This window comes from Bos taurus, chromosome 26 (genome assembly GCF_002263795.3).
Source record: "Bos taurus isolate L1 Dominette 01449 registration number 42190680 breed Hereford chromosome 26, ARS-UCD2.0, whole genome shotgun sequence".
Lineage (NCBI taxonomy): Eukaryota > Metazoa > Chordata > Mammalia > Artiodactyla > Bovidae > Bos > Bos taurus.
Genome location: NC_037353.1, coordinates 20,383,748 through 20,397,539, shown reverse-complemented (window position 1 = coordinate 20,397,539; position 13,792 = coordinate 20,383,748). Strand labels below are relative to the sequence as shown.

General features: G+C 44.5%; 1 protein-coding gene across 3 annotated transcripts in view; it reads right to left on the bottom strand.

Annotated features, from left to right (window-relative positions):
• The window catches only part of CNNM1 (cyclin and CBS domain divalent metal cation transport mediator 1), a 72,421-nt gene that overhangs the window by 12,167 nt on the left and 46,462 nt on the right, over positions 1 to 13,792 (bottom strand). For all 3 annotated transcript variants that reach the window (XM_059881949.1, XM_005225629.5, NM_001206394.2), the window contains one exon: positions 6,527 to 6,690. In XM_059881949.1, coding sequence (XP_059737932.1) covers positions 6,527 to 6,690 — 164 coding nt within the window. The remainder of the gene's footprint in view (positions 1 to 6,526; positions 6,691 to 13,792) is intronic.

Below are 13,792 nucleotides of genomic sequence, written 5' to 3'. Positions count from 1 at the left end.
TAACAGGGCTTCCCTGGTAGCTCAGATGGTAAAGCGTCTGCCTACAGTGCGGGAGACCCAGGCTCGATCCCTGGGTCGGGAAGATCCCCTGGAGAAGGAAATGGCAACCCACTCCAGTACTCTTGCCTGGAAAATCCCATGGACAGAGGAGCTTGGTAGGCTACAGTCCATGGGGTCGCAAAGAGTTGGACACGACTGAGCAATTTCTCTCACTCACTCATTCATCCTAACACATTCCATTTTGAGGAATAGCTAAATCCATCTCCTAAAAGTGCTCTCCAAGCTGTGCACTCCCAGAGATCTTTCAGAAAACTCTGGGCTTATCACAGTTGCTCATTACACATGACACCTCAAAATTTCCTTCACTTTTCTCTCCAAAGCCTCATATGGATTTTCTCGACTTATGATACAAATGGTGTATGGACTAGATGTTTGTGTTCCTCCAAAACTCATACGCTGAAATTCTAACTTCGAAGGTGATGACATTAGGAGGTAGAGCCTTGGAGGTAGTTAGGTCATGAGCAGGGAGCCCTTATAAGAAGGAAGCCTGCTTCCTCTGTCTCTCCCTCTCCCTGCTCCTTCCCACCATATGAGGATACACAGAGAAGACAGCCATTTTCAAACCATGAACTGGACTCTCACCAGATACCACTTGGATTGACCAGCACCTTGAACTTGGAGATCCAGCTTCCAAGAACTTCGAGAAATAAATGTTGGTGGTCTGAGTCACCCAGTCTATGGTAATTGTTATAATAGCTAAAATAGACTAAGACAAGTGGAAAGACATGAGAAACGAACTGAACAAAAATTCCCAATGCACTTAAAACAGAATCCAGACCCTGTGCTCTGGCCTAAAGATGCCAGGTAACACTGCTACCCACACTCTATTCCCAACTCAGATCAGCCTCTGTCTGCACATAACATGCCAGGCCAAATATCCTCGGACCACCAAACTCTTTCCTGGCTCTGTCATTTCTGTCTTGAACATTCTCTCCACAGCCCCTTCCAGGTCCCAACAAAAAATGTCCTTTTCTCAGCCTGCTCTAATAACCATTTCTAAAGCAGCCTCCTCGATAAGTCGCAGCATTGGCACTCGCCCAACACCTCATCACCTGAGCTGGTCAGACATGGGAAGAGCACAAAACGCAGGCCCAACTGAGTCTGCGCCTCTGAGGACTACCTGAGTGCCTGAACCTGAGCGGCTTGGACCTGGGAGGTGCATGCAACCCAGGGCCAGCCTCGGATTGTTCCCGGCCGAACAATCTAGAGCATGAGCAGTGTGGCCAGGGAGGCTACACGCGCCATGAGCGGGGGCAGACCCAGTGTGGCTGAGGCACTGTGAGCGCACGCCAGTGTCATTTGTTTGCAGCATCCCTCCCTCCCTCCCCACAGCGCGACTGAATAAAGAGAAGAAATACAGCTCCACCCACCAGAACACCGACACAAGCTTCCCTAACCAGGAAACCTTGACAAGCCACCTCTACATACCCACACACAGCGAGGAAACGCCACAATAAAGAGAACTCCACAAACTGCCAGAATACAGAAAGGACTCCCAAACTCAGCAATTTAAACAAGATGAAGAGACAGAGGAATACCCAGCAGATAAAGGAACAGGATAAATGCCCACTAAACCAAACAAAAGAGGAAGAGATAGGGAATCTACCTGATAAAGAATTCCAAATAATGATAGTGAAATTGATCCAAAATCTTGAAATTAAAATGGAATCACAGATAAATAGCCTGGAGACAAGGATTGAGAAGATGCAAGAAAGGTTTAACAAGGACCTAGAAGAAATAAAAAAGAGTCAATATATAATGAATAATGCAATAAATGAAATTAAAAACACTCTGGAGGCAACAAATAGTAGAATAACAGAGGCAGAAGATAGGATTAGTGAATTAGAAGATAGAATGGTAGAAATAAATGAATCAGAGAGGATAAAAGAAAAACGAATTAAAAGAAATGAGGACAATCTCAGAGACCTCCAGGACAATATTAAACGCTACAACATTCGAATCATAGGGGTTCCAGAAGAAGAAGACAAAAAGAAAGACCATGAGAAAATACTTGAGGAGATAATAGTTGAAAACTTCCCTAAAATGGGGAAGGAAATAATCACCCAAGTCCAAGAAACCCAGAGAGTCCCAAACAGGATAAACCCAAGGAGAAACACCCCAAGACACATATTAATCAAATTAACAAAGATCAAACACAAAGAACAAATATTAAAAGCAGCAAGGGAAAAACAACAAATAACACACAAGGGAATTCCCATAAGGATAACAGCTGATCTTTCAATAGAAACTCTTCAAGCCAGGAGGGAATGGCAAGACATACTTAAAATGATGAAAGAAAATAACCTACAGCCCAGATTATTGTACCCAGCAAGGATCTCATTCAAGTATGAAGGAGAAATCAAAAGCTTTTCAGACAAGCAAAAGCTGAGAGAATTCTGCACCACCAAACCAGCTCTCCAACAAATACTAAAGGATATTCTCTAGATAGGAAACACAAAAATGGTGTATAAACTCGAACCCAAAACAATAAAGTAAATGGCAACGGGATCATACTTATCAGTAATTACCTTAAACGTAAATGGGTTGAATGCCCCAACCAAAAGACAAAGACTGGCTGAATGGATACAAAAACAAGACCCCTACATATGTTGTCTACAAGAGACCCACCTCAAAACAGGGGACACATACAGACTGAAAGTGAAGGGCTGGAAAAAGATTTTCCATGCAAATAGGGACTAAAAGAAAGCAGGAGTCACAATACTCGTATCAGATAAATTAGACTCTAAAACAAAGGCTGTGAAAAGAGACAAAGAAGGTCACTACATAATGATCAAAGGATCAATCCAAGAAGAAGATATAACAATTATAAATATATATGCACCCAACATGGGAGCACCGCAGTATGTAAGACAAATGCTAACAAGTATGAAAGGAGAAATTAACAATAACACAATAATAGTGGGAGACTTTAATACCCCACTCACACCTATGGATAGATCAACTAAACAGAAAATTAGCAAGGAAAAAAAAAAAAAAAAGAGGTGTGTAAGGCAACTGGAAATTTAAACATCACTGGATATTTGATGATATTAAGAATTTATTCTTAAAAAAAAAAAAAAAGAAACCAATATTCATTGCAATACTATTTACAATAGCCAAGAAATGAAAGCATGAATAAAGAAGATGTGGTACATGTATACAATGAAATATTACTCAACATTAAAAGGAGTGAAATAATGCCATTTGCAGCAACATGGATAGACCTAAAGATGATCATACTAAGTGAACAAAGTCAGAGAAAGACAAATACATATGATATCACATATGTGAAATCTTAAAAAATGATATAAATGAACTTATTTACAAAACGGACAGACCCAAAGACATAGAAAACAAACTTATGGTTCCCAAAGAGGAAAGAGGGAGAGGGATAAATTAGGGATATTAGATTAATAGATACACTCCTATATATAAATCAGAAAAGCAACAAAGTCCTACTGTATAGCACAGGGAACTCTACTCAGTATTCTGTAATAACCTATAAGGGAAAGAATCTGAAAATAATATGTGTAACTGAATCATTTTGGTGTATACCTGAAACTAAAGAACACTGTGAATCAATTATATTAAAAAAAAAAAAACCTACAAAGATCCAAGAGAAGTGCAAAACTCAATTGTTTTTTTATCATATGTCATATTAATTTTACTCCATTACAGTTTACCATATAGTTTCACATATGTTAAGCAATTGCTTTCAACAGCTTACATAGAAGACAGCATTTATCCCTGCATCTCAGAGGAGGAAACAAAGTCAGAGAAGTGAACTCCTAATATTTATCCAAATAAATGTTAGTGGAATGGAAATTAGAGGACCTTCTAGTTCTTAAAAAAATGTGTTTCCATTTCACAACAAATCTTTTTTTACAAAAGGTTTGGAATGGTGGTGGGGAGGGAGTTTAGTATATTGCAGAATATCAGAATTTGGAAAGGCAGAATGGAGAGACATTTAAAAATTGAAAGAAGTGATTTTAAGATGAATAAAATTGCTATTAAGGCAGTTTAGCAAATCTATCATGCAGATAAAAAAAAAAAAAAAAAAAAAAGCAGCCTCCTTGCCAACTCTGCCCAGGCACTGTTTATCCCATGATCTGATTTATTTCCTTCAGAGCCTTCATCACTCTCCTAAATAACCTAGGTTACTGATGTGGTTACTTGTTTATCACCTTTCTCCTCCTATGAGCCTGGAAGCTCTAGAAAAGCAGGAACTTGCAGTCTTGTTGACCACAGTATCTTGTTGATGCCTAGACAGTGCTGAGCACGAGCAAGTAGTCAGTAGCTACCTGTTGAGCCACTGACTCATATCATGACATTCAATTTCTTTTCCCACAAACCATGTGCCCAGTACTACCAACCACTGAGTTAGCACAGCAGAATTTCTCTCCTCCCACTTTTTCTTACCTCATTTCTGAGGACGGTCTACAATTACAGGGCTTCAGGGCTGGAGGCAAAAGGGAGCAGAATCGTGGGCTGTGGTTTTCTGAGGTTCAACCTCATTGTCACGATAGACTAGTTAAAGTGTCCACAATCATACATACCATGCATACTGTTGGATTAGTTACTAAAGCACTTTCCCCTGGCTCCATCAGCTCTGATTTCCCTGAACTCTCTCAAAGCCCAGTGACTTGAGGGCTTGGACTCTGGAGACAGAGAGACTTAATCTTGCAGCTTGCAGCTTGGTTCTGCCACTTCCCAGCTATGAGATGTTATACTCCTCAAACTCCCACGTGTATGTGTGCTGAGTCACTTCAGTTGTGTCTGACTCTTTGTGACCCCATGGACTGTAGCCTGCCTGGCTCCTCTATCTGCGGGATTTCCCAGGCAAGAATACTGAAGTGAGTTGCCATTTCTGTCTCCAGGGGATCGTCCTGATCCAGGGATCCAACCAGCATCTCTTACGTCTCCTGCATTGGCAGGTGAGTTCTTTACCACTAAGACCACCTGGGAAGCCCCCCACAAGCTCCTACTTCATCTATAAAGTGGGGATGACAGAGTACCTACCTCTTAAGGTGGTTGTGGGACTAAGTGGATAATTCAGATCAAGGACTTAAAGTGCGTGGCACAGGGCACGCCACCAACAGTCATTACCCCAGCCCATTCCACAGGTACAGCCCCTCCTCTGGTAACTCTCCAGGGTTACTTTTATCAACAATGTGTATTTTAGTTCAGGGTGTCTACAGAGTCATGGAACACAGAAAGCCAGTCAGCACACACCACCCTCAAATTATCAGGGTGAGTGTTCTGAACAGAAGGAAAGGACCTTTCCCCACCTTTGTGATTCAGCACACCCTCATCCCCTGTAACCGGGACGACAGTCACCGAGTGAGCACGTTGGGTGTTCAGCTGGACTCAGGTAAATGGGTTCCCTTCTGATCTCAGGCCAAGTGTGTAATGATTTGTGGAAGGCTAGCAAACAAAACCAACAACATAAAACCTATCAAAGCAAGAGAAAGCAGGAAATCTTAGAATGTGTTTGTCTAATATTAAACTCAATGAGGGGTATGAAGAAACAGCTTTCCTTAATTACAAGGTGATAAGCATTGCTGCCTCTCTCATACTTGCAAAGTGATTCTCTTCAGATAGCTCAGGGACAGGGCAAGGTGGTATGATAATTACTACAAAGATTTTCAGCTCACAGACTGCATTGTGTTTTAGATTTCTAGATAATAATATGTGAAACCTGATACATATGTAAGATCATAGCTGGGATTCCCATGTGGCTCAGTGGTTAAGAATCTGCTTGCCAATGCAGTAGATGCAGGCGATGCGGGTTTAATCCCTGGGTCAGGAAGACCCCTGGAGGAGGAAATGGCAACCCACTCCAGTATTCTTGCCTGGGAATCCCCACAGAAAGAAGAGTCTGGTGGACTAGAGTCCGTGGGGTCACAAAGAGTCAAACACCATGGAGCATGCATGGAGGCACTGGGAAGCCACTATACATGACTATATTGTTGTTGATTAGTCTCTAAGTTGTGACCAACTCTTTTGTGACCCTATGGACTGTAGCCTGCCAGGCTCCTCTGTCCATGGGATTTCCCAGACAAGAATACTGGAGTGGGTTGCCATTTCCTTTGCCAGGGATACGCTCTTATATGCTTGGTTTATTAATCCCCTGCAAATGTATCTTGAATAAACCACATCAACCTTGTGCCAATGATGGGGCAACTAAAGGAAACAGTCCTGCTGGCAACTTCTCTCAGGCAAGCTAATTCCCTATCTCTTCCTGCCTCAGTTTCTCCACATGAAAAATGGGGAGACAGTCAGGAACAACCAGGGTTCAAATGAACAAAGGAACGACAATAGTGACAAATAATGAACAGAATAAAACTGACTGGAAAAAAAAAAACAACAACTGACTAAAACCAGGGCCTTTGGAAAGCCGAGGTATGGGGAACGGGGAACAGAAGGGTGCAGGGTCGGGGTGGGGGTGGGTCCTCTGCAGAGTTACCTTCACGAACTGCACGTCGCTGAGGATGTGGACCGAGTAGTCGGGTGTGTAGAGGTTGTTGCTGCTGCTGCACAGCTGGGTGTTGCTCCCCCCAAAGTCGCTGCGCTCACGGTTCGGAGACTCCGAGCGGTTCAACCCACTGCAGCGGGAAGGGGACCGGTTTACTGCAGACAAGAGAGGAGATGGGGGAAAGGCAAGGAGGGTGGGGTGGGGAGGCAGTAGTGGGAGGAGAAGGAGGGAGAGAGAGGAAGGGGTGTGGTTTACTGAGGTCCCACAGGACATTTAGGTTATGGCAGCATGGGGCCCTCACCTCTCCCCGCAGAGCCCAGGAAATGCCCTGCTGCTCTGTTTCTGAGTATCAAATTCAGACCTCGGGGCTCCACGTGGCTCAGGCTCCTTCCCTCCCCACGACCTCTACCAGCGAGGAGCTGGGTGGCCCACTGCCCTTCTTGGTTCAGGGGTAAGGAAGGGAAGGAGATGAGGACCCCATTGTGAATGTGGGTGGCTACCCCAGACCATGAGACCCTTTATTTACCAAAGTGAGTTATTTTATATAAACTCCATTCACAAACCTTCTTTTAGAAAGGCTGAAGCCTTAGGTTTGCCCTAAAAACCATCTGCCAAGCACAGATAACCAGCCCTCACTGTGGTGAAGCATTTCAGAGGGAATATCAGGCCTGCCTCCAGGCAGGGACCAGCAGAGGCCCACAAACCATATGGATAGATATTTAAATCACATCAATAAACTGTTAAAATATGCTCTACACTTCTCCTTGACAAATAACACCGTCCTGACAACCTAGTAGGCCAGGTCAGGCTCCTTAGAGTTTTGTGCCAGAAAATAGGCTGTAGGGGGAGACCCTGCCCTGCCCTAGGGCTTCCCGGCCTGGTCTCCTAGAGCTGTCTGGGTGGAAAATTCAGGATTCTTGTATCTGAAATATGGTCTAGAAGGAAAAACACAGCTCTGGGTGGTACATCCCTTTGGCTCCACGAACTACTCACCCCGCAGAGAGGAGGTGGAGCTGGGGAGGGCCAAAGTGGAGCCCCCTGTGGGGTGGTTCTCAGGCAGGGCTTTCTTTAGGCTCACAGGCGGGAGGCTGGAACAATGCTCCAGGCCTTTGGTCAAAGGCCTCCTGAATATTCTGAGTCAGTCTCTCTTTCCATTTTCAAGAACAATTTCTTGGGAACATTCAATTATGACCGTATCACTTGGTTTCAAAATGGACTGGGAACTGCCCTCCCAGGATCAATAGAAGAGAGGTTCTAAGGTGACTTTAGCATTACCTCCACCACAGAATAACCCTGAGTGAGACTGCAAAGCCCTTTCCACCGCTCTGCATCCCTCTGACACCACTCTGCATTTCTTCCCAAGAAAGAGAAGTGGGAAGCTGTGGCCTCTCCTGACACAGTCAGTTCAGGGGCGCCAATGAAGAGCCTGATTGTTAAGAGATTAGGCTCCTTGGTTCCTTCAGGGAAGAATTTTAGGAATTTAATTCTGTTTCTTAAGATAATGCTGCCATCCATCAAAATGATTAGCATCTCTTTGGAGTGACTTCCGGTCTGATTAGCTGTCAAGCTGTTACTGTTGTGGAAAGATTAAAATGACAATATGTTGAATCATTTTCTCATTAGAGCCAGAATAATCACTGCCTTGATCAGAGTATAGAATTAAGGGTTCTACCTTCAGTGTTTGCCTTCTCAGTTAAGTGTCATCCGCATATACACTGTTACTTGAACCAGAAACCTGGGAGTCTCCTGCGACTCCTGCCAATCCATCAGCCCCACATCAGGTCTCTGTTTCGGCTCAAGTCCCAGTTACCGTCACTCTTGCCTAGACCACAGTCTGGTCTTCCCACTTATAATCTCATAATCTGTTCTCACCTCAGCTGTCAAAAGCACATTTTCAAAACACAAATCAGGGGACTTCCCTGGTGGTTCAGTGGTTAAGAATCTGCCTTGCAATGTAAAGGACACAGGTCAATTCCTGGTGGGGGACTAGGAACCAAGACCGCATGCCACAGCTAGAGAGTCTGTGCGCTGCAACGAAAGAGCTTGAGTGCCACAACTAAGACCTGATGCAGCCAAATAAATAAATGTTAAAAAAAATACACAAGTCAACTTCCAGTTGAATCTAAGCCCCCATGACTTGACCCTAAGCACTAACCCCACCACGGCTTGACCCCTGCTTTCCCATCTGATCTCCTCCTGGGGCTCCCTTCCCACCATGCTTGTTCTGCTCCAGCCTACTGGCCCCCTTGGGGATTCTCAATCATGTAAGCCTCCCCCACCTCAGTAGATGCCATTTCCCCTTCTCCCTCCTGCTCATTTTACCCTCATGCCCCCTTTTCTCCCCTCATTTTACCCCCCAATCCCTGCACTCACTTTTCAGTCATTCAGTTCAGTCGCTCAGTCGTATCCGACTCTTCGCGACCCCATGAATCGCAGCATGCCAGGCCTCCCTGTCCATCACCAACTCCCGGAGTTCACTCAGACTCACGTCCATCGAGTCAGTGATGCCATCCAGCCATCTCATCCTCTGTCATCCCCTTCTCCTCCTGCCCACAATCCCTCCCAGCATCAGAGTCTTTTCCAACGAGTCAACTCTTCGCATGAGGTGGCCAAAGTACTGGAGTTTCAGCTTCAGCATCATTCCTTCCAAAGAAATCCCAGGGCTGATCTCCTTCAGAATGGACTGGTTGGATCTCCTTGCAGTCCAAGGGACTCTCAAGAGTCTTCTCCAACACCACAGTTCAAAAGCATCAATTCTTCAGTGCTCAGCTTTCTTCACAGTCCAACTCTCACATCCATACATGAGTACTGGAAAAACCATAGCCTTGACTAGACAGACCTTTGTTGGCAAAGTAATGTCTCTGCTTTTGAATATGCTATCTAGGTTGGTCATAACTTTCCTTCCAAGGAGTAAGTGTCTTTTAATTTCATGGCTGCAGTCACCATCTGCAGTGATTTGGGAGCTCAAAAAAATAAAGTCTGACACTGTTTCCACTGTTTCCCCATCTAGTTCCCATGAAGTGATGGGACCAGATGCCATGACCTTAGTTTTCTGAATGCTGAGCTTTAAGCCAACTTTTTCACTCTCCTCTTTCACTTTCATCAAGAGGCTTTTTAGTTCTTCTTCACTTTCTGCCATAAGGGTAGTGTCCATCTGCATATCTGAGGTTATTGATATTTCTCCCAGCAATCTTGATTCCAGTTTGTGCTTCCTCCAGCCCAGCGTTTCTCATGATGTACCCTGCATAGAAGTTAAATAAGCAGGGTGACAATATACAGCCTTGACGTACTCCTTTTCCTATTTGGAACCAGTCTGTTGTTCCATGTCCAGTTCTAACTGTTGCTTCCTGACCTGCATATAGGTTTCTCAAGAGGCAGGTCAGGTGGTCTGGTATTCCCATCTCTTTCAGAATTTTCCACAGTTTATTGTGATCCACACAGTCAAAGGCTTTGGCATAGTCAATAAAGCAGAAATAGATGTTTTTCTGGAACTCTCTTGCTTTTTCCATGATCCAGCGGATGTTGACAATTTGATCCCTGGTTCCTCTGCCTTTTCTAAAACCAGCTTGAACATCTGGAAGTTCACGGTTCACGTATTGCTAAAGCCTGGCTTGGAGAATTTTGAGCATTACTTTACTAGCGTGTGAGATGAATGCAATTGTGCAGTAGTTTGAGCATTCTTTGGCATTGCCTTTCTTTGGGATTGGAATGAAAACTGACCCTTTCCAGTCCTGTGGCCACTGCTGAGTTTTCCAAATTTGCTGGCATATTGAGTGCAGCACTTTCACAACATCATCTTTCAGAATTTGAAATAGCTCAACTGGAATTCCATCACCTCCACTAGCTTTGTTCGTAGTGATGCTTTCTAAGGCCCACTTGACTTCACAGTCCAGGATGTCTGGCTCTAGGACAGTGATCACAGCATCGTGATTATCTGGGTTGTGAAGATCTTTTTTGTACAGTTCTTCTGTGTATTCTTGCCACCTCTTCTTAATAGCTTCTGCTTCTGTTAGGTCCATACCATTTCTGTCCTTTATCGAGCCCATCTTCGCATGAAATGTTCCCTTGGTATCTCTGATTTTCTTGAAGAGATCTCTAGTCTTTCATATTCTGTTATTTTCCTCTTCTTCTCTAAGATCCGGTCTGGCCACCTTAAGAATATTCCCCCTATTTTCCTCTATCACTGTCCCCTGTTCATCCCTTTAAAGCACTTTTCACAAGTTTTAATTAATTACATGTTTGTATTTATTTGTAATGTCTGCTCAGTTCAATGCTAAATTCCATGAGGGCAGAGAGCTTGTCTTTTCTGGTCATTGTTGTATATCTGGTATCTACCACAGTGCCTGGCCCAGAGTAGGTGCTCATTAAAGAAGGATGGAATGAACAATCAGCACCTAACAGTCCCTGAAGGAGTTTTTATTTAGAATCTAAATTTTGTTTTTAAAAAGGTTTCAGACCTTTTAGTCACTCTGGAATCAGAAAGCCTTTTCCAGCAACCTAAGTCATTCCTGGTAGACTGACTTCTTGAAGTGAGGGGTGGGCAGAAGGACACTCCAGGAATGCACTGCCACGGCCCCATAACTCGAGGAATAGGCCTCAGGAAACATCAGAACCTTCTGTTTGTCTATTTAATAAGAGCGTGTGAAACCAGGAGGCCTGGAATCCTACTTACCAGCCGGGTGACGCTGGAGTGACCAGGGGCCGAGAGGGACAGTGATGGTGATGTGGAGAACAGAATAAAGCACCAATGTGACTGTGAAGAGCAGCAGTATTGGGCAGAAAAAGACGCATTTCACATTTGGCCCTGGTCCCTTGAAATAAATGGACAAGGTCTGGCTTGCCTAGACCCACTGTGGCCGTTCTGAGGTGGTGGCTGACTAAGTCAGTTGGTAGTGCTTCCTCAGGTCTGGTTGTCATGGAAAAGGGGGCAGGCAGCCCTGCAGGAGCGTGGCTTCCTTGGTGCAAGAAGAGTCTGGAAAACCACACCTTGATCTGGTAGGTTTTGTCCTCAACTCAGTTTGTAACAAAGAGAGTGGGTGTGAGCAGGGGTTTGTGGCTTCCGTTACCCTGAGAGATAACCACTGCTCCTTGATAATCCTCCACTTTGCCTGGTGGGACCTGTGCCCCACAACCCCACATCTCTCTGTTCTACATTCTCATCCCTTATGTCATCATTCAAGACAGCTTCAGTGAGGCTGATAGGGAAATATATCGTGCCTACTAATCAACTTCCGCTTACTTACAAGCTATGACAAACCTAGACAGCGTATTAAACAGCAGAGACATTACTTTGCTGAAAAATGTCTGTCTAGTGAAAGCTGTGGTTTTTCCAGTAGTCATGTATGGATGTGAAAGCTGGACCATAAAGAAGGCTGAGCACTGAAAAATTGATGCTTTTGAACTGTGGTGTTGGAGAAGACTTTTCAGAGTCCCATGGACTGCAAGATCAAACCAGTCAATCCTAAAGGAAATCAGTCCTGAATATTCATTGGAAGGACTGATGCTGAAGCTGAAACTTCAATACTTTGGCCACCTGATGCCAAGAACTGACTCACTGGAAAAGACCCTGATGCTGAGCAAAGCTTGAAGGCAGGAGGAGAAGCAAACAACAGAGGATGAGATGGTTGGATGGCATCACCGACTCGATGGACATGAATTTGAGCAAGCTCTGGGAATTGGTGATGGACCGGGAAGGCTGGCATGCTGCAGTCCAAGGGGTTGCAAAGAGTTGGACATGACTGAGCGACTGAACTGAACAGAATTAACTTCTGCCTGAATCACTTCCACTTGCTGTTGAAAACAGAGGAAACAGTTTCACCCCTGTTTTTCCCAAAGCTCTTGTCTTCACTGGCACCCAGGGCAGGCATGTCGCCCTGCTGTCACTCATAGGGCCCACAAGTCAAACACAAGCAACATCACTGTTGTGCTGGGAGGAAAAACATATTTCTTGGTTTTTTAAGTAAAGACAATGCTATTGAAGGTTCATTCATAATATCCCAAAGGATTCTCTACAGCAAAAGATACAGCTGTCTTACAAAGGTTGGGTCTATAAAAGCCATCTTTAGAATGAAAAAGAAATCTTCATTTCATGACAAAGAAAGTCCCAGCTCATCTGACTGTTGTGCAAGATCAATGATTTTGTGTCCCAGAGCCTGACATTCCTCAATAGGTAGGACGCTGATGACTCGGCATTTTGGTAATTGTGCACATACACTCAGAAGTTTTTGAGCAAGGGAAATGGAAATGCTTTTAATAAAAAAAAAAAGAGAAGAAATCAGTAACATACGAGTGTCCCAGCAGCATGGCAAACTAGTTCAAGTTGTATAATTCCCCTTGGCATTTTCTAAGAGCACAGAGGCGCAGCTTGGGGGAGTGAAGAGAGAAGAAAAATTCTAAGCACAGGGCAAAGAAGTCTAAGAGGCGACGGATTGGGCAGTGATGCATGAAACTGACCACAGGATCCCTCAATAGGGCTCAGGCCAAGCTGTTGACATCTCCCTCGCCCATCTTGCTCTTACATCATGCTCTCAATTTGGGTGGAGAAGTGTGGCAAGCTCAATCCTGCAGACTTCACGTGGTTTGCCTGTAAGGTACATCTGTCCTGGATGGCAAGTTGGAGTTACTGAGGTTGGGTGGAGAAGACACTGGGGTAAAATCGGGTTGTGGTGAGAGAAGGGGTGGAAGAGGATTTTAAAGAGAAGTCAGGGCTGGATGGAATCTCCCCTCATTCTGTACGGATAGGCAGGGGCCCTGAAAACCTAGACACACCTCTGCGACTCTTGCTTTACTTGTGACACCTGTGCCCAGAGCTCTCACAACTCTATCCCAGGAACAGGAGCCACACACAGAAGAACGCTTCATTCTCCTTTTCAGTCTGGGGATGTGAGAAGAGGTAGGGTTCATCAGCTGCCTGCTTACATCTTTCCAAGTCTCACTGAGGGACAGAGAGGAACAGCCCGATTTGGTCATCATCACTATGCCACAGGCCATCTGTGCTTTCTAAACTGGATGCGGGAATTTAATTACACAGGCTTATAAGAGTACAAACTAGGATTATTAAAATTCATCATTCTGGGGTACTATTCAACATCAGAAAACCAAATGCCAAAAGCTCTCTGTCAAAGCTACAATGTGAACTCTGCAAATCAGCCCAAGTTAGGAGCCCAGATGAACTCGCTCACATTACATGGAGCTTTAATGGTTCCCAAATGTTGACTATGCAAGAGCCGACCCAAAGGAATATTTCCACTTACCACA